General features: G+C 41.8%; 1 protein-coding gene across 1 annotated transcript in view; it reads left to right on the plus strand.

Annotated features, from left to right (window-relative positions):
• Positions 1 to 230: 230 nt before the first annotated feature.
• Positions 231 to 27823, plus strand: part of LOC136776430 (uncharacterized) — a 94567-nt gene continuing 66974 nt past the window's right edge. The window contains exon 1 of the mRNA XM_066731955.1: positions 231 to 1924. Within this exon, the coding sequence (XP_066588052.1) occupies positions 1461 to 1924 (464 nt within the window). The 5' untranslated portion in view covers positions 231 to 1460. The remainder of the gene's footprint in view (positions 1925 to 27823) is intronic.

A 27823-nucleotide genomic window follows, 5' to 3' on the forward strand; every position in this document is an offset into this window, starting at 1 on the left:
TAAGAATTACTCCAGTATTTTCTGGTTTTTTAAATACTATTTTTTTTTGTCAAACAAATATTTAGTTCTAAATATAACGCTGCGTGCAAAGCTGCTCGTACGAGTACGATAGTTTTCAAACGTTTCCTCGTATTCCATGTATTTTCCAAATTGTTCGTAGCTCGATTTTATGAAGGACGATAGAAATTTCTTAGCTTCGTACATTTAAACCCAATTTGAACGCTAAGTGCTCGCTCCACGCTTTATTAAATTTTCGAGAATCGTGTAGCATCGTGTACAAAGTGTCACCTTTATTTACTACTAGATCAATTTACTAAATTCTTCCATCTATGTGCTATAATTTACTTACTCTAAACTAATTCTAACGAGCACTTAAGTTACACTTTCGAGCCTGTACATCTCGTTTTAAAAAATTAAGCCGTTCTCATTTCGGAAGTAGCACCACTTATAAAAAGTTAATGCACCTAAATAATTGAGCTGAACGAGCAAACGTGGTATTATTGATATGTACCGCGAGTAATATCATATTCCGTCCATATTTACGGTTAAGCCTACGTCCAATTCATACCTATTGTGTTCCTTAATGCGGCAAGTCTGCTGTGAATTTTAAGATGCGCGCTTGTATAATAGCAGAGGTAAACACTTATTAAGAGCTATAATTGAATTTGGCCATTAAATTAAGCGGATAGAATTTTTAATGAAAAACTACTAAACTTATGAAAGAAGAGTTTGTTGAAAATTTTGGTAAAGTATTGGAGAAATGTCTTGACGTGGAGATAAAAGGGAGAAAGGGAGAGAGAGAAAAGAGGCTTATCAGAGGAGAAAACGATATTATCGATAAATCACGATACACCTTTCACCTGTGTATAACGCATACCTGAAACTATTTTTTTCCATAAAGATTGACAAACTGTCCTCTTATTCCGATATATCATCGATTATCGCCCGCATCTCTTTACACACCAGCCTCCCACCATTGCACCAAACAAGTCAGGATAAAACTTCCAGTTGGATCGAAACTAACATAAAACACTCGAACAAGGATACCTTCTAGAGAAAAAAAAAAGTAACGCTTCTCCAAGTCAAATAACTATTTAAAAGACCGGACTATTCAACCAAACTCGTCCACGTTAAGCCGTCCAAACGATGAGTTACTTCCCAAACAAATAAAACTCTTACACGTGTGATCTTCGTTTAAAAAACTTGGCAAATAAGTGTCATATACCAGTGTCAGTGCATTTAAAAATCAAATTGCAATAATTTAAAGGTGTGTGTGTGTGTGCTCGCCACACTAACATTCTCGCTCGATGATCGGTTGCCAAATTCGATCGAAGGTGAGAAAAGATTAAGAGTCTCGTAAAGTCGAAAGAGAAATTTGGATAAGGAAGAGATCCTGAGGAGGGAGTGGCAGGATGTGGCGGTGGTCGATAGTTTTCGACCGATTGTGATGCCCATGTGACATGTTACCACGTGACCTCGGTTGGCACAACTGCAACGTTCTCCACGGAGACGGTCAGCTTGTCGTTCAGGGATCGAGCAACGAAGAGATCAATCGATCCCCGGGAGCGTCGATCTATCATCCAAACGGGATAGAGTACCAGCTACTGCCTTCTTTGCAACTTAAACCCGACCTCGTGTTTCCGTATGTCTTCTGCTGGAGAATACCGAACGCTCTTCCTACCGTACCACAGCAGCTATATCCACAATTCCAGCAACCGCAGGAGCATCATCGTCAAGAGGAGTTACGCTGCTACATGCAGCACCGACACCGACAGCTTCGTCGACACTTTCACCACCCATCTTCATCAGATCCTTTCCGACGGCCCACACCAGACCATCGTAACTTCGGATCTCGTTCTCCGTTCCGTTGTAACGTCAGAAGGCGCGGTGACCGCTACGCCAGGCGTCCTGGCATGGAAACAAGGTGAGTCCATCAACGAGACTCGCAATAACAAACGTTCCTCTATACTTTTCTATCAAACTCTTTTCTCGCTCGGCTAAGATCTATGCTTTCTTCTTCCGAGGAGAAGAACGCTTGAATAAATATTTATTATTGAGAATATATATAAATATATATATGTGTGTGTGTGTGTGTGTGAGAGAATTATGGAAGACGAAGTGACTCGTTATATATCGTACTATAAGGTCTCAAGTGCAGGTTCTCTAGTTTTACGAAATTACGGTATTAATTAGTAAACATTCACTCGAGACTGATTCCAAGTGACGCGTAGACAAAAGCTTTGTTCAACGGAAACTGTGTTAATTTGTAGGAGATGGTCGTAGGTATACATATACCTCCTGCTGTGTACCGTGCGTTTAAGAAAAGGAGACGATGTTTACCGATGGAAACAAGTTTGGATTATATGTACATTGGTAATTTGAGGGAAAGTTATCGTGGTCCTTGTTTCGCAAGCCCGCAGTGCTTCATCGATTGGCATAATTACCCTTGTACCACGTTCGTCCAAGGCTTCCGGTGCCAAAACATACCATCTCGCGATGGCACGAGATCAATATAATGAAGAGGGAAGGTAATATTAGGTGAAAAAATGGGAGTCGAGTAGAGCGAAGGTCGTTTCTCATTGGCTAAGCAGTTGGGTGAAGGCGAAATGAAATGAAATGCAGCTTTATCGAGTCCTCGCTCCTTATTCAATTTTCATATCTCGTTACAAGAATCTAATTCAACGTCCTATCATCCGACAGCACCTTTCGAAAGTCGCTAAAGACGTTGCTACTGCGGAACCTTTGAGAGAGGTACACTCGCTAAATGGCGCTCTCTTGATCTACTACTATTCTTGGAAAGAATAATACACAAGCGTCGTATCAATTAACATAGAAAGGGGTCAGACTCGACGACTATCCTTCTGCTGCTTCGTCCCTGCCTGCGCAGCTGCCTTATAAACAGTAATTTCTGCATTGCACGCTCTCTCATTATGCGCGTACAATCACCACCGATAATTCTTTTATATCCGTACCGATGCTAATTAGGTAGGAAAATTATACTTACCCTATGATTTAACGTTTCACCTTCCTTTCGCCTCTATACCGTTCAAACAATGCCACTCGAATCACGGTATATGCATCATGACCAATTCACACACCGCTCCATGTCCAAACTTAACTCAATACTGCGGAATACGATTTACCAATCCTCGACTTTATTGTTACTCCAAATTCGGTATTGATTTTCATCTTTTCAACTGCTATTAACGCGATTGCCTGTCAATAATAGTGTACTAGTGCCAAAACAACTATATAGGGAATGACGTTGGACAATGCAACGTTGTCACCAGATTCAATATTAGATAAGCTAAAAGTTTCAATTTGTCGTGCAATTTTTTGCTCTTGTTACTAGACGCTTGGGTGATTGGGGTACGGTTTTTCCTTTTTTCCCCCCCATAACCCACCTGTCGCTCAGATTGATCCAGAGAGGAGGCGAGGACAGTTTGATAGTACACCCTTCTCATTGTCTGACAGCGAAACAGAAACATTTTGTCAGGGAGAGTATAGACTGAAGAAATTCGAGTCTCGACAGGTGCTGCTGCAGAGCAGCTTGCTGAATTTGTCGATTAGCATACCTATCGCGTCAACGCGTGTTCTGATAGACGACGTTCTATGCTCTGTACTCCTTGTATTTGTTAATTCCCCCCCCCCCCCAACCCTCTTTTTGCAATCCTCCTTTTTTCGATGATAAATCAGTAAACACGTTGAATCGAAGACAACGTCGATTGATTGAAAATGAAGTTGATTGTTGCAACAAATAAACGCTTATCTATGCTCGGGCATATTTGAAAAGACCGAGAGTGATATCGAGAGGGGCGCACAATAGCTACGCAACTCTGAACCCTTTTCGAACAATTCGATTTGAATATTAATTCGTACAATTTGCCTGGGGCGGCAAAACGAGCACTGGGAAATGCAACAGCGGTATACCCCAGGTACACCCATTATTAAACGGAAGAGAACTCGGCTCATTGGAATCGATGACATTAACGTGCAATCCTTTCCACCTTTGATTCTCATGCTGTTTTCGAAAAATATCTAATATCATTTTATGAACCTCGGCTATAAAACTGTAACAAATGTACTATACATATATGCAGCTTTGTTGCAGTTTTACAGCAATGTTTATTGCGTTGCGCGTCACTCGCTTTTGATTTATCTCGATTTATCTGCTTGCCTCGCGAATACTTCAACAATGTTAATAAATGACTAAGCGTTGCAACGTACTATACTCCTATTACGACGATAAGATTTTTAGCATTTTTTTCTACTCCCTCGCTCTGTTATTACACATGGAATTATATCTTTAAAATAATATATGTGATATGAAATCGGCTGAAGGAATTTTTCTTTTTTTGCCGTTGGAGTGAAATCTGGGAAACGATCGGTCGTAAAAAACATGTAGGGAAATAAGGTAAGAGTGATAGAGAGATAGAAATGGAGAAGATTGGTGAGACGGTGTGCGTAGATTTTGCTGACCATCTACGGCAAGCTATTTCCGGCAGCTGAGCTGGCAACTGCCCATTGCTTAAAAGCTTCGGACCCGTGCTTTTTACATACGTCCACGTAAAAGCTCTCTAAGACGACTAAGAAATCGGAAGGAAGGAATGACCCTCTTTTGGCAAAAACAAATTAAATTACCTTTTTTCCCCATCAAATTTGCATCTTTAAAATATATGTGCTTGCATGTATACACGTAGACCCAGTTTCAAGTTTTCTTTCTCGTGCAATATTCTGAGAATCTCTTTATTTGATTGATTTTTACAAGTATACCATTCTCCTCCCTGACATCGGTATGTATAGACTGTCGTCAGTTATCTATTATAAAAGATGGAGAGTGATGTATTTGCCACTTGTATAAATAAAAATTTAATAGAATTATATAGTAGTAAAGGTTTGACCGGATGCAAACTGCTGTATGCATTCATTTAAAATTAACATATTGTCGCGATACGGCGGATAAAGGTGACACATTCAGCATAGTTAGCATCGATCATAGCAATGGATGCACGCGAGCTTATCGCGAGTGATGTTTACGACTAGAGCTTCAGTAACTCGAATAGCACAAAATTTCTACCGTGATAATCGAACGGACAGTAACACACAATCTGTAATGAAACAACGTATCCTAGCTTATTTCACCAGACTGATATACTCGACATAAGAATTTTTTTTTTCTTCGCTATATAGTACAACACTAGTGAAATAAAGTTCGCAAATATATCTTGGCTATTTCAACAGTCCCTTAAATAAATGGTAACAGCTGATGGTAGAAATAATAGAAAAAATTGTGTTTCTACAAAAAATATAATAGTGTAGAGTTAAAAGAAGTAAATCGCTTAATCGGACATCCTTGTAATTTATCTGAGATTCGTTCTTCGTGTTTCATAAAAGAGTGCCGGCACTATTCGCCACTGAAATTGCAACTTTCACGAAAGCGGAGGGCGTTATCGATCTTTTGCAGTGTGTTACACGCATGGAGCCCCTCTACGTACGTGTTCGTTATCATCGTCTTAAAACAAAAATCTTTTATCTGGATAACAGAAAATCCAGCCTGTTAAAATATAGAAAAAACAAAACGAGGGAGTGGACGGGAGGAGGGGTAGGGGAAGGAGGGGGCGAATATTCGAAAGCGAGACCTGAAAACCGATTCGGTGTGGGTGAAACGAGAAAGAAATGAAAATGGAATATGGTCGAGGTGCTCGAGAAAAGGATTACGCGACTTAACGTTCCTCCATTTGAGAAAAGTTCGCCCTCGTAACCGTTTGGCCACTGAGAAATACTGGGTGGTCGTGAAAAGATCAGACCTATTACAGAATTTATCGCTACTTACTTTAGTCGGTATTGAGCAATTAATACACGACTTTATCAGAAGTTTTCTGCGCCAAAACTAAATTGTCCCGCTCTGACTCACCATATACTTCTTAGTAATGTGCTCTCTCGAGATTCCACTTTCATCTATTAGGCCCTCATCTATCTTAGCATCAATTTATCCGAGGACCCTAATGATCCTAATAATTTCTGCCTAGATCTCATTTCGTGTCCCATAATCAGTTTTCCGGTAGTTAAGGCCTCGTCCTAATATCACTCAATTTACAGTATAGAATTTTTAACTCTTACGAGAGGCATTAGAGTTTTTATGAAACTCTCTTACGTGAAGAAATTGTATAATATTGACCTGTTTATAGACTAGTTTCCCCCTCGTTTCCTTCGAATCTATCATTATACCTCCATCTCTAACCACTCATCCACCTACAACATATCACTTCCAAGTAATTGTACGTAGTTGCATTGATTTATGAGAAAACCTTTATTAGTTTCAATCGAATGCAGATTTAGCCGCAGTGACGTTTAAGGAACAATGCAGAATATTCATCTATTAATTTACCGAATAATAGCTCGAGTAGCGTTTCTTCTTCGCAACCGAATAAGAGCAACGGGGAATGTTTGATTCGCTTAAGAGAATTTTTTCCTCTTGTACGTTCCCAGCTGTGAAAGACGCTAACAATCGTTAACCGAGTCGACGGATCGACCCGGCTCGCTTCGGTTCGGCTCGGCTCGAACAAGATGATCCTTCTCTGTCAAAAGAAGATCCTAAAAAAGGAGCGTGGCGCAGCAAGAAGCGTCAAGACTTTGGCGAAAGGGTCGCGCACAACGAGCAGAGGAAAAAGTTTCCCCAAGAACCGTGTAAAAAACTGACGCAACTTTAGTATCGCAATATCATGTATAGCGCGTTCTAACTTGCCGGGAAATAAATAAAATCTCTCAAGATTTTCCACCATTTTCCGGTCCACTCGAGTTTAAAAGAGGCATGGCAGAGAAAAAACCTCGGATTAGCCTTATCCGCATGATTCGTGCCACGCGTATTTTCGTAAAGTCTCGCTGTAAAAACGGCGTTAATGATTCTAGTCGAGTAATAGCTCGAATTTATCGCGCCAGCCAGCGTACGATGCTGCAAGGACGAATCAACGATTACATTTGCAGTGTACGTTTACTGTATGTATATATATAGCCGCAGTGACTTTTATTCGTATGTACGCTAAGCGACACTCGCGCACCTGTGCAGCTTATTTGGAATTACGTTTCTGTAGTACTTGACGTTGTACTCCCCGAGTCTCATAGCCACCACACGAATGCATGACCGTATCTCCCTTCCTCCTTGCCTTCGACCATCCATTTTTCCTCGTCGAACTCGTATATATATATATATATATATACATGCGCCAACAACCCTCCCAACTATCGCCTCTTCTTCTCCTCACTATTATATTTCGTTCTTCACCTCCTCCCCCCCCCCCCCTCCCCTCGTCACCATATCCTCTACTATCCACCTATTCATTCGCATACATTTCTCCACCACAAATTATTTATCAGCTATGCGATTGAGACGATACCTCACGCATCCCTCACTCTCTCCACGACTATAATTACGATTTGCATCAATAACAGCTGTTCCCTTAATTCTTTCATCTTCGATATTGCACAGTCTTTCGAACCGAAGAGAGAACTCTTAACTTTTCACGCTTTCGATTTTCGAAGCCTGTCGAACAACCCCTCTCGTGACTATAATTTTTGTAACATTTCTTCGCGTCGTATCACTCTCGTATATATTACTTGTCATTGATCGAAAAGAGATAGGAATTATATATATATATATATATATATGTAGGTTGTAATTTGGTTTGTTTTTAATTACGACCTGCTCGATCAAAGCTACTTACATGATTGTTTGGAAACTTCCAAACTAATCAGTCTAGTTATTTTTCAAATGGTTTAAAACTCGAGAGGTCATCAGAAAAATATTAAGTTAATCGCACGTTGCTTTCAACACGATCGATTTATCATAATTTGGTATAAAAGTTTCTGCGGTAGTCTGGGAGTTACTTAAAAAATGTTTCAAAGTGTTTATTCTAGTAATATTGATGTATGCTCGACAATATTTATATTTCTTGCGTCTGCAGTCTAATTAAAGCGTAATTACTTCTTCCATTTGCCACGTACTTTGCTTTACATAATTATTTCGGTAATATTGTTTGAATTAATAATTGGCTTTCCTTCTAGCAGATTCGTTTCAATTTTGGTGCAAAGTGAAAAGCGTAGTAGATCAATGTAAAATTTACTTTTAATTGAAACTCCTCCCATGCAGTTCGGCGAGGATAAACTGCTGCATTATCACGCAAGAATGGCCTGTAATATGTAAAGCATAAGCTTCATAAACATAATATATTGTATCGGATAAGTGAAATGAACTACACCCTTCCACCTTTATGGCTGCTTTCACGTATGCCAAATACTTTTTTAGGATCCTCTAATTACATCCTTCGAATTATAAATTATTATACCGCGCTACGTAATCCCCTGCTCTGCGTGACACTCTCTACTTAGCTTCGTAAATATTACCAAATTATGAACGAGGTCGTTTCACTTATATACAACAATCTTTTCCATGCAAATTAGCAACTACTTTGCTCGTTATCGAAATAAATTTATTTGCACAATAGTAATTATAATTTAACAGAGCGCTTGGGAAAGCGCGGTTATAAATAAGGTTGCTCCGCTTGGAAAACGAAGAAAACTGAATTTTCTCAAGAGAAATATACGTAAAAGCGTGTGCTTGAAAAGGCTGTAAAATTAGTGTATTGATCTCTGATCTTAATCGGCCTGGAAAGAATTTTTTATGGGGGAGAGCCGGAACGGATAAGCCGATAGGAAAGCGTTTGTTGCGAAGAAATAGATAAAGAGGGCGCTGGGATCAAGGAAGGAGGATTCGATCCTATGGACAAGCTTAAGAGCTTAAATCCTACTGATTTTACCTCGATTTTTACGGAAATAACGACATTTTTCTTACACTCGTTTACATTATGTAAACCCTCCACGAAAGGAACAAAAAAATCTGACTCGTTTACAAAAAGCTTCCACCATTCTGCAACTCGTAAACAATTTTTCTTCAGCATCCATCTCGATATTACGAATATCCGTGACGAATGTTCCATTCGATATCTTCTCCATATATGTTTTATAATCCTATTTTAAAGCATACTTTTTATCGACAATCAAATCGGTATGGTCGTTCAAAATGCTAACGAATCAGAAAATCCACTTTCGCTAATTACTATGTGCTCGCTTTTTATATATAAATCCCAATGGCATATCGGGTCACTAAATGAAAAGTATTGCCAATCACTCGGTATTCGAAGTAATGATAAAGCGATAAAGTTTGCCTTAACAATAGCTTGGTACGTTTGCTATCCTCTTCAATTATGGATAAAGTCGACAATAAGATTAACCAATACCGACTGTAAAGAAATATCCACGTTTGTGCGATCGTTTGCAAAAATATTCACATCCATTTGTTCAACCAACAATATTACACCTTGATCGTATCAAACTGAACTTTGGAAGACTAGGAAAGTTCCTGTGGTCCTTTGACACAGTCAATAAGCTTAAAACTGTGGAGAGAATGGTAAATAAAATACTAAAATATAATCGTTGTATTTGCTTGGCCAAATTTCTATGACCTTGAAAGTTTAAAGACAAAAATTAGTGTCGAAAAGTTTAATTCGAGCTCCGTAAGTTCCGTGACACAAAGCATCTAGTTATATGTATAGGATCATCAACTGGACTAGATGTGTGGTGTGTACGTGGAGAGACGGGGTCAGGAAGGGAGGGTAGGGTAGGGGAGGAGAGAGGGAGGGTGAAAATTTTGGCCAAAGTGTGCGCGACGCGTCCAACGCACAACCTGCTCGAATAAGCCGCGCGCCGACCAGTCGGTCGCTCCGTGGGTTCTCAAGCGATCTATCGGCATGCAACTTCCAGCGTTGCTTTCGTTGAAGCTTCGGGGGGGGGGGGGGGGGGTAAGCGAGTAAAGCGGGTTAAATTTTGCACAGCGAGCATTCGCATTGCTCTCGTGAAATATTCAAAGGAAAGTATCGGCTATGAAATTGTGGAAAATGCAGCAATCCATTTGAGAATTGAGAACCACTGAATTAAAGCAGACGCCTCGCGACGTTGCCGCGTTTGCCGAGTCCCACACTTCTATCGACCGAACAGCGTTGCCAGTTCCTTTTCCATGCCTTTATCGCCCCTTTCCACGCAGCCCTCGCCACCTCTCTCTCTCTCTCTCTCTCTCTCTCTCTCTCTACCCCCCTCCATGCCCTTATCCACAAACCTTAGTAGCCCTCCTATCCTTATCCTCCTCTATCTCGTATTAACACATATATTCGCTAACTCCCGCATACATTCCTCGTGTCTCTGTCTTTCTTTTTTTTTCTCCTCGCTCTTCTCTCTTTCCATCTTTTGCCACTTTCTCCATATAAACTGTATTCATATCTCTCTCTTTCTTTCTGTCCAGACTCCACAAACCACGTTATCTAGGAAAATCTTTCACCCGCTTTTATTTTCCTTTCTCGTCTCTTGTGGGTCTCCTCAAAGGCTAAAACAACTTACTCTAACAGTTATTGAAATTTTATCAATTGATCTACTACTCTATTTGGTTTTGTTCTTCCTCGCATACAGACTCTCCATTTGCTCCTGCCTGTCTGGCTCGTGTGCAGTCTTTCGCGTTACGCGCCCTGCGTCGGCCCTTCTCTAATTTCTCAGTAACTGCGAGCCCTAACAATTTTTTCTTCACAGCTGTTTCACCGACCAAGGGCAGATGCTGCCTGCACTGTTAGGTGCAACGTCACCATTGTTGCCCCACCTTTCTTCTCTCCTTCTCGCCTTTTCCCTCCTAGATTACTCATTGCATTACATATTCCACTCTTAACCCCTTCCCTCCCCCACCCCGCACATTCACTCAAGCATGCAATACAAAAATCATTCCTTATATAGACAAGAGCATATAAATCATATTGAGGAAGAAGCTTATCTTTTAAGACGATGTATATAGGTGTGTGTGTGTGTGTGTGTGTGTATACCTATTTTCCTGCAGTGAGGAACTTTCGGTACTTTTTTCGTTTAAAGCGACAACGAAGCTGGCGAGCTTTTATATAAATAATGTAATTTCATACTGTAAGTAGTTTGTGATTGTCCGTGCGGTAATATGGAACCGAGGTAAATTTTAAATCGTGTTTTCTTGCAGTATCCAAAGTTTTCACGTCAATTGGAAGAGGACGAAGTCAAATTAAGTTAGAGTAGCCTTAGCAGATTTCATTGCAGGGAAGGATAAAGTTTGCTTCTTAGGATAAGCGCGCGAAAGGCTCGGAGAATCTCAAAACATCAAAGTAGCCTGCACGGAGATCGACTTAGGGTATTTCGAGTGTATTATCGATCGTACGTTGAAAACCTTTGAGAGAAGCCGCGAGGTCTACATTATCCTCGATTCCTCTTCCAACACGTTTCACCTAATCTAACATCGTTTGGCAAAACTTGAATCGAGTAGCTTCGAGTTTCAGCCACGCCAAGTTCACCTACAATCCCTAATCTTAAAACGTCTAGATACATATATATACATATATATATATATAGTTTATACACGAAATACAATCTAATTTACGTATATAATCGTACATATCTTTCACCGGGAAAATACCAATGATACTCCGATCAATTCTTCGGTAAGGAAAGAATTTTCCAGAGTTGGCAATGAAAGGACATTTGGAAATAATGTAATTGGTCGAATTCCAAAGAGAGCAATTTTTTTTTTATATTATTAGCTAAGCGAGCACTATCTCACAATATATAGCTCTGCTGGCTTGGCTGGTTCTGTATAGATATATATATATATATATATATATTGGCTGCAGTAATAGTGGCACAGCACACAGGGGAAAAAGAGTAAAGCTAACCCTGAAACATCAAAGTGTGGCGAAAGAGGCTGCTCTTGGCGAATTTTATGGCTCGACGAAAAGTATCGATCGGAAAGCAGAGCGTCATTCACGACGGGACCTAAGAGAATTGCAGCAGCGAGCAGCCTTACATTCGCCTCTATTACAATTATACGAGCGAATAGGAGCAAGCTACGTGCAGATTGCAGGAGAGTTCTTTCAGAATGAAAAGCTCGATCCGAGGTGGGTGCTCTCGTTAAGACGATACTCCGCTTCTTCCAACTTCCACAGATATATATATATATATATATATATATATATATATATATATAAATGTGTATGGTCCAGCCAGCTAACATCCCGAGGTCGGAGAGTGCGATTTATTTGGGTCGATCTCTGCTTCGTCGAGTGAAAATCAGAAAAAAAAGCAGCAGCAGCAACTGCAATATTTCAATCTCCTGCCTCTTTAGCGAAATGAAAAACTCTTATGCCAACGAGAGAGCCACGCTGTGTACTACACCACGTTGCTCTATCCTACGCTTACCTACTGATACAGATCTGCTCTGCAAACCTTAATTGCTTTTTAATCCAATACACTCTCATGCGTAACATTCGCTTGGCAATCAATGTTTATTACTTTACTTTATTCTGCTTCTAATTAAAATAAAATATGATACATTTTTTTTTGTTTGAAAAGCAAAAGCACGCCGGAATATAACTCGTTTAACCGTTACACTCGGAATAATTTAACTTTGTTGGTAGAACAATTTGTAAGTCACTCATGCATACATATTTCTGTTTAACGAAACAGCTGCCATATGAATACCGCGCGTTGCAAAGTTAAACCGCGATTGTTGATCGTTGAAAGGTCGTTCTCGATCGATTGGATATCGATTTTGGTTAGCGAACGCGTTCCACGCGAAAGAGTTAATTTGTTCAATGAAGAAGCTGTGCGATAGCGAAGGGAGGAAGGGTAGCTCGCAGGGCCAAGGAAGAAAGGAGTAATAATAACTGGGCCGCGTTAATTTTTTATCGAGTCTAGATGAAGCACGCGTGCAAGCACACACCGCGGTAAGAGCGATATATATAGGATGGAGCGCAGAGCGGGCGATGCTGGCGTGAGAATAACGCGAGTTTCATTAAGCACGTTGGCTCGGCTCCGTGCTCATCTTCCCTCGTCGTTACGACACCCAGCGGAATAAAAAACTCGCCAACTCGCTTTATAATAAAAAGACGAGGCGACGGCGCGAAGACTTAAAATTTAAATCCCGTCCTCTCGCCTCCTCGCTCCCTTTCTTTTTTCTGAATTAACTTAGTCGAGTGGATACGCGCACGCCCACTGCGCTGGGAAAACCCTAAGGACGGAGGGAGGAAGATGGAAGGGACCGAAGGACGAGGGTTGCTTATATCCCGTCTTCCATGGACGAATACGTCGAGGAGACGACAAGCGGCACGGACGATACCTCGAGGAAGAAATTGCTATGACGCAAACAAACGATGAATTTTAAAGCTGTAAAAAACATGCGAATCAATATATCGCAAATATTTTTTATTTAACGCTTATGGAGATATTTTGCGTATAGCATGCACACAGCGAAGGGTTCTCTTCGACGAGATAAAAGTCGAGAATCCTATTTTATCCAGGTTTCTTTCACCTTGCCAAAGGAACGGCAATAGTGCGCCGGGATCATCAAAAGGGTGCGTTCCCCTCCTCCCTACTTTTCGCGCACAAGCCAGAATTTCCATTCATCGGGAGAATAAATAGAACGAAGAGGGAAAATAGCACACGCGAGGAGTAGCACCGACCGGATGATGCCAAGACGTCGACGACTGGGGGGGGGGGGGGGGACCACAGCCGGGACGTGCGGAATTATCGAAAGGGTACTTTACTCTCTCATTCGTTCTCTTGATACGATCTCTATTCATCGCGAAACAGATCTCCGTGGATAGTCTGCAGCTTGTTTCCGCAAGTTCGAGAAGAGACGACAAAGTTCGTAGTCGACTGCGAATTCAATGTGACGCGCGCGCGGCGACACACCCCCCTCTGTGTCAGCGAGAAAAACTCGACTTTCGGAGACGAGAAATTGCCTCTCCAAGCTTTCCTCTTCCAATCGCTCTTCCAGTCTCTATGCAAACGCGACACCTTTACGCGTGTATCCTACGTATATACCCTCCCACCCCTCCTCTGTTTTTTTTTTATTCCACCACTATAACTCCAACAATTTCTTATCTCTTTACGAGCCGTTACTTTTTTTTCTCAAAAACACTCTCGAGATCCTCGTACAGGGTGTACTGCTACTGGCTAAAGGCACAACGGAGTATGGACGTAAAAATTTACTAGTCTCCGTAATGATAAGAGATATCAATTTTGGTCAAAACGTCGTTTAGGAGCCTCTGCTTAATTTACAATCTAAAATGTCACGAATAAAACATTCATATATTTCTTGTAGTTTCAGCTTAATGAGTTTTCTCCTCTCGTACATGTTCTTGTTAGTCTCGAGTGGAACGCTTATAGAAAACAAGAATGCAAATGGATCTTTCTTCTTAAAGTGAAAATTGATTAAACTTATTGTTCGTGTTCCCGAGTAAATTATAATTGGTCACTCGTGAAGATTAAAAAGTGGGAAAAACGCGGGAGTTATCTGCAGGTATAAGTCGAGAGGTTGGTTAACATAGCGAGGAGGAATAAAGCTGGTATGATAGGTCGGTCGACTGCAATGGTTGAGAGGAGTGCAGTCTGACGACTGAAAGCGGAAACGTTATATATGCACACGTAGATCCTTACCGGATAAAGCGTTATTGAAAATGTTTCGTGCGTTTATGGAAAAATTGGCCGTTTACCAAAGAGGAAGCACGCATCCATTCCGATTCAAGTTAGAAAATACTTCATCCAGAAGGAAAAACTCAACGGGTGGGCAGAAACTTGTTGCCGCTGGTTGAAAGAGCTGCGAAGAACTTTCCAGACGTTCACAAAAGCGCCTGTAAATTGAATGTGACGTCGCGCTCGGTCTGTCAGCGAGAAAAACGCGAGCGAGAGACGAAAAATTGGCACTCCAACCTTTTCAATGGCTATTACCATGAAATCTGGATAAATCTGTAAGTTTGCAGTATTGCCGAGAAATATGAGTATATGTGATATTCCATTGGTATTGAATTGTTAGCGATTTTCCAGCTCTCATCGCTTCCCGCGCGCGCGCGCGCTCGCCTGCGACATAATTTATCAATGAAATTCTCTTGATTTTACAATGGGACAAATATCGCGCAGGCGAGGGAGGCGTTCTCTCGTCGTCGCGAAAGAAAGAAATAGCTATATATATGTATATATGTTCTCGTGAGCAGGGAGGGGGGGGGGGGAGGGTCTCTTCCGCTATTTGTACAAGGGAATAATGGGGATAATGGAGAACCGTCCAGCAATGATTGGATTATTGGTGCGATAATGGATCCTTCTTTTGGATGATCGAGCAAAAGCGAGAATAAAAGGGAGCACGAATTGTTTCCCTGGTTCGATTAAATCTTGTCTATCTTTGGTTCGCTCAGCTCGGCTCGGCTCGGCCAGATGGTAATAATGTCCTGTAATGAAGATTAATCTCGTCTGGTAAGCAACGAGCAGACTGCATTCATAAATCAATCACATCCGTCAGATTATCATTGAAATCGGATGATCCTGATCCTGTTGCTCGAACATGCGAGGATCCGGCCGCAAACAGTCATCCACTGTACATATATATATATATATATATAGTATAGTCGTCCCTTTCGCTTCAGTATAATTTAGCGGAGTGCGAGTAACGAGTTGACGCTGGTGCTATTTAACTCACTGCAAATGCACGCTCGAGCAAATCGGCCACGAACGACCGAACATGTCCACCGAAATGTACATGCTTCTATACTCAACTAAAGCTCGATGCCTCCATATAAGCCCAACATCGATTCGTTCGTTCTGCATATTTTCTACATGCGCATCCGTGTACCACCAATGAAATGCTCCGCTTATCATTTACATTCCCTGCACGGCATAATGTCGATTATACCACCTCCTATGCAAATATTATGTATTGCATTTGTTTATTCCGTCGAAAACTACCCAAATTAACTGCTGCATTGTCGGATTCGCCAAGTGAATATTCAACGATGAACCTCTAAATAAAACGTTACATCGCAACGCGCAATAAGTTATCATTCTTTTTCAGCATAGTCCTTCGTGGAGGTATATGTGTATATAATCAAAGTTTCGCGTCTCTCGAGTTCAAGTTCTATGCTGCGATTAATTGACTCGATGAATTAAATTTTGCATACTTTTCGCATCTGCTCTTTTATTTAACTGCGTAGAGTGGAACTGTACACACAGTGTGGATTGGAGTAAAAAGGCGCAGCTGGATTTTCTTTATTAGAAATTGATCATTCGTTGAGACTGATGTTGGAAAAAGGGAAGATTGATTGTAGCAGAGAGTCTCGACTATATATAAGCAAAGTTCTCTTTGCATATAACGGGACAGCGGAGAGTGTTGGTTTGAAAAGACGTTGGGAGATTTTCTTTATCGTCTCTATAAAAGCTCCACGGGCTTTTATTTCTTATCTCGTATACATCCTTGCATTTTTAACTTGCTTGAAATTACTCTGTACCAACTAAATTTACAGCAGTGTAAAACTCTATCTATGTAGTCCTCTTATCGAGAGCACTTTTCTCATTATAATATTGCTCATTAAAATTGGTTTCTGCGAAATCCCATTTTTATTTCAAGTATGCAAATTTGGCTAATACTTGGACAGGAAGCGCAGGACACTTTCAGGATCAGTTTTAGCGTTAATTTCGGATGAAGTTAGATAACAGTCGGTCGTAAACATTCTCAGGCAAAGCCAGTAGGATCTGGTCAGCACCACTGGTTTGCAACTGGCTAATCAAGTGCTACAACGCTTCTAGAGTACCAAGTAAGTGTTTCAACAAGCAACCTATATTCTGCCAGGTCCTTTGGTCAAATGAAGCTACGACATCAGCCGTTAGTCTCCGACACAGTTGACTATTTCGCTAAATAAATAACTGGCCATCCAATATTATTTTGCACTATACAGCCTTGAAACAAAAGTACCATTTGATAATATTCAAACCGAGAGAGCTTCATTAGCGAAACTTAATATCAAGGTCAAAGGGACAATGCATTGATGAAACGAAATTTATTAATGTTAAAATATCGGATTAGCACGAATATCAAATTTATCCCTTCGTCCAATTATGCACTATTGTATATGACGTTATAAAATAATTGTAATAACGAACATCTGAAAAGTTAATAAGGTTGATAATGATAATAGGATCTATAAAAAAGAGAAGAAATTATGTATTTGTTTAGTGGAGTGTCCTGCGCTAGTCCAATCATAACTCGGAGTTTCGCAAATTGCTTCTGGCGGTCCTGCTAGTGTGACGTATAGGCGTCGATGTCGGGGAATTGCTCGATCGGCTGGAAGGAAAATTTACGACGGTTGGCTAGAACATTGCTCCGTGGTAATTTTCCGGCGACGATCCTTGTCCGGTTTATACCCCCGAACTATATACCACTAAAATTCTTCCCTCTTGCACGCTAGTCACAAGGCCATCTTTTCTCCGCTGCTATTTTCAAAATCAATGAAAAATATACGGTCGAAAATAATGAGAAAGCAGCAGCAGCAGAAAATAGCGTTGGTCGAACCTCGCGTTTACCAATGAAAAGATTCGTAAGGAGAATGGAAGATCGGTTTACTTTTGTTAATGTTAAAAGGATGAAGCTCTACGCGACCCTCGCTATTTCTCTCTATCTCTTTCCTGTACGTTAACTCTAAATCCTCGCACAGGACGCGTAATCCCTCTATCTGGTGACTTTATCGGACGTGACCTTCTTATCTGGCTGCTCCTTATTGTCCACGAGTCTGGATAGTATAACGGACCGTTTCGTTCGCTTTTCCAGAGCTTCTTCAAACGCTCTAGACAGGTCCATGCACCAGCACAAGCTATATATATATATATATATATATATATATATGCGAGCCAATACTGCAATTGCGCAAAACTTGAGAGACAAGATGAAAAATTTTACCTCTTCTACCTCGCGAGGCACAATTGACGACTGCAATATTGCAAGTAGATCTCTATTCCTTCCATTTGTGGTAATTAATTAATTAGTCTTATACTCGTGGAACTTTAAATTTAAATACGAGACTCTCGGACGTTCCGAAACTGCTCCCTCCTTTCTTCTTCGCAATTCCGATCAATTATTGCGACAATTTTGTTTCGTTTCATAGAATATAGCAAAAGTGCTTCAATTAATGGAAGTTTTGATCGGCTTAAGAGTTATACGTAGCGTTAAAATTACACGTGTCTGTAGTTATATTAGCTCATTAGCGATGGTCATTGTTTGGCACAGGCATATCCATTCGGAGATAAATGCCAAGGAGATCGCAGTGAATTACGAACTACGAGATTGTTTGCTGATAATTAAGAAGAATATCTTTGGCGTATATGCTAATGCATCGGGAGATCAGTGTGAAAAAGCAATATTGGACGATGGAAGCTAAGACTCTGGCAATGAGCTCGTGGAAAAATCTGGAATGGCAGAATTTTTAATCCCGTTGGATTAAATAAGTCCCCTTTGTGAAATAAACTTTTTCTCTGGATTTATCGCGTTACTACATCCAGCCAGTTATAGCTACGCTTAACATAAATTCGTGCGATAAACCATAAACGACAGAAAACTCTTGAACAAAAATGAGGTGTTCTCCTTTCGTTCTTTATCGGCACAACCAACAGGATCGATAGCGAAAGCAATAAATTCTTTATCGATTAAACAAATTTCGACAAATAGTCTTTACTTCATTTTTTCTTCCTTTTTTAATCGATCAACTTTTTCTTTTCACATTTAACTGGTTGATCACGCTCGCAGCGAGGTATAAAAATTATTCAACGAAATAAAAAGTAAACGAGATGTTCGTCATAATATTGTTGTATTAATTGATTATTAGAACGCGCGCGTGATAATTTATCTCCTTCTTCGAGGTAACATTTGAACAATCGGAAAGAGTGAAATATTTCTAACAATAAATATTGTCACTTGCTAAAGTTTACGGGGAGAGAGCGTAATGATTGTTGCGAAAGCTGTGCTGGCTGGAACCTGCAATTCTGGTATATAGTATATGGACTTAATCTTCTCGCCGGCTACTACTCGTCATGTACGAAAATATCTTGACGCAATTTATTTTGTGCACGAAAGTCTCGGCGGCAGCGCGTGCGTATACATGCGCCTGTGGACTGTTGGCTGATTGCAAAATTAAAAGAGGAGAGAAAAAAGGATGATGAAGGAGGAGGAATCCATTGGTAAAGAAATGCGGTCACGCTACCGCAGGACAATAGTTCGTTACCGAGGGAGAGAGGAAGATGAAGAAGTGGTTGTGGGGGGGGGGGGGGGGGGGGGGAGCGTGTCTTTTTCACCATAAGTGTCTTATTGGAAACGCTCTCTAGAAGTCGACGCCGCCGCCGCCGCCGCCGCCGCACAAGGGCGTGGGCGTGCAAATCTCTGGAATTTAATACTCCGAAGATGTCAAATGTCGCCAGGCTCTTGCGATTACGCTTCTCTTCGTCTCTCTCAATCTCGCAGGAGCCCCTTATCCCCCTCCACCTCCCCGCGATGCCACCTTCTTCTGCTGCTTCCATCAGCTCTCTTCTTTCCGATATTTTAAAAATTAATACTCCTGAATCTATCACGAGCCTTTCCGCTCAGATTGATTACGCTCTCCTCTGAGAATTTAATTGTTCCAAATGCTCCGCTTCTCCGGGAATCATTTTTACTGGATAAATCATCCCCCATCGGGCCTTTATGTTTACGGAGGAAAAATAGCGTTCGCGCGCGCGGAGGAAAGCTTGGCGCGTTGAGCGCTCGCTTAAGCACATCTAATTATTCCGAGACACTTGCATGGAATTAAAGCGAAGTAAACAAGCTGGAACGACGAAAAGAAACGAGTGTTTCTGATGGGAAAAATTTCTTTATATTTATTAGCATTTGCCTCCTGGATTCGGACAAGCTCCACCAGTTTTATTCGTCCGCGAGAGGATTTGTTTGTTTACATTCGACGGTAGCAGTTTCGGCTTCGGAGGATGAAAATACCGACGTTGAGCACAGAAACGTAAACTTCGGAATACTAAGTACCTTTGAATCGATGGAATTATGATGATATTTCGAGTGGTGGGAAAGCTCTCCCTAGACGTTCGTGGAAAATGTCATAGGTCGATGCGTGAAAGCAGACAAACGATTGGCAGGCAGGAGTAGCGTTGCAACAACAACACGTGTGAGCCGAGGCTGTACATATGTTCGGCAGAGAGTAGCTTATATCGCGTCACGACGGATGTAAGAGCCAACATTCTGGCGTATACGAAAGTTTCGAATTACCAGATCATATTCGATCAGTATCGAGTGAAATGCGACAAAACGATTTATGTATTCCACTGCTCGATCATTCTGTCGTCATACGTCAATTACGTCATATTCTTCCTTATCTCTCTCTCTCTCTCTCTCTCTCTCTCTCTCTACTTCTTCTCATTTTGTAAATTCCTATATTAACACTGGCTTACAAATGGGTAACAATAAATCTTGCTAGCATTATTATGGTAATTATTAATAAGATTTTAAATTGTTTTCAATTACTCATATGCGACGCAATCATTAATCTGGGCACATTTTTCTTCTGTCGCAGGTAAGGGAGTGAAAGGGCGTTTAAACCAAACTGCATGAGTCGATGTCGCAAGTACGTCTGGTCGTCGATACTCATTCCGCATCGATAAATCCGAAACAATAAAAAACAAGGTATTCTTCAATGAGAGTTATAAATTTGGCTTCCTCGACAAAGAGATATAACGAGTATGGAAGGTACAAAAGGGGGGAAAAGAATGGCAAAATTGAATTCGCGACGCGCGTAAATTTCATGGTAGGCCGTTTTTTCTGCCGGATCGATTCTCTTACGCATATATATGTATACGCATTGCTGCAGAAAAGATACAATTATACGAATCGTCTGATGAACGCGATACGACGCATCTTGGAGAAACTCGTACGGTTTAATTTAACGTGAAAATTTGCGACGTCGAGTGATTGGAAGCTGTCGGGTCTGAGTGTGCAGTTAAAAATAGATTTCGCGCAGGTATTTTTTCAGTATGCTAGTTCAGTGGGTCGTAAGGGGGAATGAGTTTTTAGGGAATAGGGTAGAGTCCAAGAGGGCGCATTGACCCTGGGAAGTGCGAGAGGGTAGTTAGCCCCGGCGGAAGAAAAATGGGTGCAATCTATGCATCTAAGTTATATCGTGTTCGGGAATCGTTTTTTGGCTGACGTCACGTCTGCGCGTTCTCGTAGCACGTGCGCGCTGGCGCAGAAGAGGAAGGAGAGTGGGAGAGAGGAGGGGGGATGGTGAGACTAATAAGAGACCAACAGACTACGCCAGGGACTGTATGGGCAACAAAGGTGAGGGGGTAAGAGGGTAACTTGGCGGCACACACAGACAGACACAGAGACAAAACTCTGCTGCTCTGCATGCTGCTCGCTCGAGCCTCGACCGCCTCGACGTTGTTGTCCGGCTACTCGCTCGCTCACGCCACGCTTTGCCTTCCTTCCCGAAAAGTTCCCGACCCGAACGCGCGCGCGCTACTGCAAGAGTAGCTACGCTCTGTGTGCCAGCTGTTTTCGACATCTGCGCGTACTACTACCTCCATGCACCACCACGAAATTATGCGACAACTTGATAAACGCGCGTGCTGCTCGGACACGCGCCTACTGCCTCGTATACTCTCCACCAAGATAAAGCCAAATCTCTCCTATCAAACCACACCCCTCCCCCCTCTTATTAATTCTCAGAAAATGTCTCTCCTCGACTATCACCGCGCTCCCAACGAGGAATGAACGCTAGATGAGAGTCTGGCGGAAGAGGCAAAGGCTGAAAGTAAAATAAAACGCTAACCGTGCATTTTAATTTTCCGCTCGGCGCAATTCCGGCCTGACTGCTGGAAAAAATGTTACGCCAGTTTTACGCGCGACTCTTAATTTTCCGAATGCCGCGGCGCGCTGGAGTTTCGATTCCTAGCGTTGCCACGCGGTAGCAACAAAACATTTTAACCGCCGTGTTGCTATGCGTCCATTAATTCCGTTGTTACGTTGAACCATTCGTCGCCGCGCATACAGTGTGCGTACCGCCACTGGCACACTGCTAGAAACGCGCCTCGTCCTATCGATGCACGCGCTACGAATAAATATCACACGGACGGACGGACCAGCGATGTTTCAACCATCCTTCGATCCCACACATGGCAGGCCGGTTAAACAAACCATCTCCCGCATCTACTCGTCTCGCCGGCGCTCTTCCGTGCACGCGGTAACTGCTCCCTTCAATTTCTCCACTGTTTATTTTTCATACAGCTCTGACTGACTGTCACGGCTAAATACGTCAGCGGAGTCGTCCATTTTATTCCAACCCGTATTCCTAATGATCTCACTGTAAAACGCCCTTAATTGTACACTTTAAACACCCTATTTTATACCGTGCTATATCTATCTCCTCGATCAATCGTTTCTAATTTTCTGACTTTTATTTTTCACTTTTTTTCTTCAGGTTTTATACGCGTGTGTCTATATATATATATATATATATATATAGGCACACGTCCAGTAGAACATTTGTCAAAATTATGATTCAGGCTCCCATCGACGATGGGGAGCAGTTGCGATATATTATGCATATGCAGCGGGTAGGAAATGAAGGAGAGCTTAATCAATGGCAGTAACGGAAACGATTAAATTTAATAAAAGATCAGCTTATAGGTACGAAACATTTGCTTTGCAACGCGACATGGCGGGTGTGAAGAAGCATACGTTGCTCCGCGTAACCCGTAATATCATTTTAATCATAGTGACATGATAATTTTACCTCTTGAATTTTTCTCCATTCAACCTACATTAGCCTGCGTGAAAACGGTAGCAATTTATTCATTCTCGCGGTTCGTGCGTGCTCGTGAATCGACTTGTTTCTACCGGCGCACCTGCTTGAATTTACAAGATCCGCTGCTGCTTTTCCACTGTCACCCTCCTCCTCTGTTGCACGTCAAAGGATTACTAAACCGGACCACGTTACTTCTCCGATACGCGACAAACGATTATTCATTTTCCAAATTGCGTCATTTTCACGCTGGAGTATCGCGCGAGTGGGAAAAATCGTTAAAGAGATCAATTCTTAAAGTTTATCGAGGAAAGCTCGAGTATATATATGTGTGTTTGAGTGAAACATTCGACTGTTGAACTTAATTAAACCGTAGGAGAATCACTGTTCCATCGACTGGCCATAATTGTAAATTTCCATTGGCGTACTCGTTGGTTCGGGCAAATGGCTCGTAATTTTTGAGCGGCCGAACCCGGACGCTCGAAAACCCATAAACTCGGCGTTTCCTTTCAATTATTTGGCACGATTATTCAAGCTGCAGTGGAAGAAAGAAAATGGTCGAAAGTTTGGTGCTTTAAGAGGCTTCGCGCCGATAGCGCCTTCATTTTGCCTGTATCCTTCTCCCCCTCCCTCCTTTTTCTTCCTTTTCTATAGTTTTTCAGCCGAAGCACCGTAACGGAGACTCCACTCCCTTTCTCCGTTTCTCCCGCTCCTTTTTCTTCGTCCATCAATAAGCAAACTCTATAGGAGTAAACGCCTGTGAAATTCCCGATGGTAAGAAGTGCTCGCACACGGCCTAACTGCATTTTTCATCGAACGTAAAGTACACCGGTATATGTATGTATAGGTGGCTGGTAACGGAGCGGACGCTTAAAGTTTGCCGGAAGAGAGGGTGGGGGGAGACTCGCACTATGCTAAAAAGCAGCGTAACAACTTGCGAAAAAGACTGATCGAATGAATTTTGAGCGAAACTTGAAATTCGTGCAGCAGGCTCGTCGGGGCTCGTAAATATTTCGTCACGAGGCCAAGCCAGCGTGGATGGATCCAACGTCAGTTGTATCTCACTTGGTGGATGAACGATTGGTGGTCGCTCCATAGCCATGGCTGGCGGAATTTCCTATCGAGCGATGCCCGACCATTAATTCACTAATACACTTCAGCGCGTATTTTACATCACGAGCTTGTCAAATGTGTGTACCCAGCCCTCCTAGAAATTTCATGTCGAGAGAAAAATGTAGCCGAATAAACCGTAAATCACAGTAAACGTCAGCGGCAACGATTATTTATCGTTTTTTCAAACATAAACAAGATCCATTGAACTGTATTTCTGTTTAAGCTAACTACTCGCGTAAATCGATAAGTATAATATTATGGATCGACCATAAACACCGAAAATTGCACATTTATGCTCGTACAGCAGTAAATTGCTAGCCAGACTGTCAATAGGAGATTCAATTATAATAATGAAACGTTGCAGCGAAAGCTACAAACGTACAATAGTGTGGTGGACTCGCTGCGAAAGGTAAGGTCACAACTATATATATATATATATATATATATATATATCCATACACATCCACAGTGTAGATCAATAATAAAATATATATGAGATAATTAAAAAATTATTCGCCCTTTCATCGTGCTTTGTTCGTGGGAATAAACTTTGCAGTGGAGGAGGGGTAGGTCAATGACGCAACTTTATCAACTGCGAACGATTAGAAGCTGCAATGCTGGCACGAACTTATCAGCGAGCCAGGACAGAAGCTCGATTTTACGCTGGTTTTAGCGACATCCGAAGCTCTTTGATTTCGTTGGACGGTAAATGGGAACGGTAACACGTTCGTCAAGTGCAGCAACACTTGCTAAATGAATAACTACCATGTGTGCAAACACCTCCCAAACGGTACACACCAGCTATTCCTAGCTGCAAGTTCTACTTTTCTAAATCTACCTCCGCAATTAACTCGATACACTTTTTCCACTGTGCTCTACTTGTTCATTAGACTTCATTATAATACTCCGAACGCGTTTACACTCGTGTACCGAGTATTGCAGAACTATGAGAGACCAAGTGTACGTGTATATATACTTCTCAAACAAAGTTCTTTCCTCCAGTATTATCGCGTATATCAACTATATAGAGTGGAATCTCGATTAATTTTTGTCGAAAGAATGGTGTATCAGTCTCGAATCTCAACGCACAGAGGGAAAATGCAATTTCACGAGGGTCTCTCATCAGACATGGCCATTGCTGATCGATTTTGATGGTTACATAAACTAGACAAGCATATAGAGAAGCGCTGAGAGTTATGCAGGAAGCACGCAGCAGCAGCAAGCGGATTGGTGAACGGGAGTGGAGTATGAGGCTTCGAACAGTTCGAAGAGCACACATTGCAATGGCTCGCATCGGAGCATAGAGAATCAGCTCTACGTGCGTGAGTAATGCTCCCTAGGCCAAATCTCGCTGCAGTTGTAGTACGACAGCCTGGTTTATACCAACATAGCTGCTGCTGCTGTGTGACTCTGATCGAACATGAGCGATGCATTCATTGGTGAATTCGACCTATAACCCTCCCCCCCCCCCCCTCCTTTATAACTAATGCTGTTAGACAAATTGACCACGGGAGAACTCTTGCGAATAATTCGTTAATATTCCCAACGAATCCATGTGTCCCTCCTGCAGGAATATATACGACGCGGGTCGTTGAAAATCATATCTCCAGATTAAATAATTTTTACGAGTAGAGTTTGTCACGCGAATGAAGTATATTGGAGGCAATGAGGCAGGAAGGGGAAGGAAGGGAGGATCGTAAATCGATTAAGTTGAGCAATGGACATTGTTGACGGTGACGGTCATGCTTTGCGACGCTAGAGATTACCAGGTGTTTTGTTGGCAGCGTCATTTCGCGATATTGTACCGAAAATAGATAAAGCTTTAGTGGCTTTACTGTCAGCTCTCCCCATTGGCTATCGTCGTGCACGTTATATATATACGAGCGCTTCTCTGCCACGATAGGTATATATATATATATATATACACCGTTTGGCCGAACGCGCGGCCGCTCTGTTAGCTCCGCTATACCATATTCGCTCCCCCCCCCCCCCCCCCCCCCTCCTAGGACATTTAATCCCGAGGATGGAATATTTATATCCTCCCGTGCACTCCGCAGATACGTTAGCTATGCTGATATTGCTCCCCCCCCCCCCCCCTCTGCGCGTTTACCTTGGCGCAACGCAACATTTCCATGCGAAAAGTGAAGTGAATTCATTTCTAGTTTCATTGGATCGTTTGGAAAATTTATCACCGGAATTTCCGATCGCACTTGCGGAAACGTGTGTCACTGGCTCATATTGCTACTTCCATATTATATATATATATATATATATATGTATACGAAACAGTCTATAACCATGCGAATATAAGCTAGCTGTAACTTTGTGTATTAATAATAAGCGATGACAGGCTGGCTGACGAACGACAGGAGAGAAATATTGATACAACTGTATTTCCACTGGAAACTGCTTCCAGTGGTGGTATATATAGGTGTATAGATATTTTCGTTAGAGGTATATTAGATTGGTGGTTTGGTTACGGCTGGTTTCGCGTTAATCGATTGTTCAAAGAAGCATAGAACTAGGAAAGAGAGCGCGATTAATCGGAACGGTTTGCGGTTTCAATCCGAACGGTAAGCTATTGGCTATTTGACTTGGAGCACGATGGACAATAGAGCAATTAACGATCTAGCGCGGATCAAAGAGCAATCGAAGATTAAGCTTCCGTCCAAGAGGCACGTTGCTCGTCGGCCTGTGTTTCCCTCCAACCATTCGATATAATTAATTGACACTCTGAGCAAAAATCAAACCGAACAATTTATTTCCGCGATAAAACTACTGGCGTGGAAAATCCATTGGCATAAAAAGTGCGGACTCTCTGCGAATAGCGAGCTCCGCTAAAATATTCAAAGTTTCCACTTGGAAAGCTTTTCTAGCTTTTCGATCGCTATAGTTAACTCGTCTGAAGGATTATATATATTATATGTCTATAGAGAGATATAGGCAGCTACTTGTCGATTCGTGAAATTTGAAAAACGACTCTTTGAAAAGTTGAACCGCGCTTCGTCGCGGAGAAGAAGCCGAGCCATGGGAGCCCATAAGCAAATAGCACCTCGTTAGCCAATCCCATTGCACGATGCGTTATCGATCGTTCGTGGTGGTGGTGCTGCTGCTGGTGGTGGTAGTGGTGGCGACGACAGCAACGTTGGAGAACTCGGCTTGCATTTTCAGTCGACTCCACTTACGCTAGATATATCTATAGCATCGTGCTACTGTTCTACTGCTCTGTTCTCGGCTACCATCTCACTCTTTGGTATTACCCTCTCTGTCTCACTGTCTTATCTATCTGTGTTTAATAATCATAATGACTGTACTGTTGCAAAAAAAATTACCACCTGGTACAAGCGTATTTAGTATTTTCCTATTATTTAACTAATTGCTTCATGACTATTTGAATTATCTCACTTTGGAGCGAAATCCATTCCTTTGACGTGTACACATAGATAAACAAAAAAAGCTTGTATTGGAAAAAAGTTTTTGACGAGTAATATCAAGTTTGTTGTAGATGTAAAATTTGCAAATGTAAAAAAGTCGGTTTTCGTCGAATAGCTGGGATAATTGGAGAAAGTAATGAATGTATTTTTTGGGGTAATAATATTAGACCGAAACAATACATGCTAACACAGGAATTTGTAAAATCTGCAAGTATTAGTTATTCAATTACAGCAGGAGTATGGAAGCTGCAACGAGTACGTGATAGAATTTCCAAATCGGAGGGAATTGTTTTCACGATCACAAAGACACAATTTAAGAAGCTCCGAAATAAACTGATCTGGAGTTAAGGAGTGTGAAAAGCTGGAAAAGTTGTGGTGGAGGAGGTGGTGAGGTGGACATGCAGGCGTAAATGCAAGTTGTCGTTGAAACTTTAACCGACATAGCCGGCTTGCCGCAGGGCTGCTGATCGAACGAGAGTTCGTTCATTCGTTAGATTCCGTAATCAAGATTTAACATTCAATGGAAAAGTTTTTAATGCCTTCAGTACCTAGTTCTTTCTATTGCCAAAA

The sequence above is a fragment of the Prorops nasuta genome, unplaced genomic scaffold (genome assembly GCF_024137725.1).
Source record: "Prorops nasuta isolate Cenicafe-Biocafe unplaced genomic scaffold, Cenicafe_Pnas_1.2 PNAS00009, whole genome shotgun sequence".
Taxonomy (NCBI): domain Eukaryota; kingdom Metazoa; phylum Arthropoda; class Insecta; order Hymenoptera; family Bethylidae; genus Prorops; species Prorops nasuta.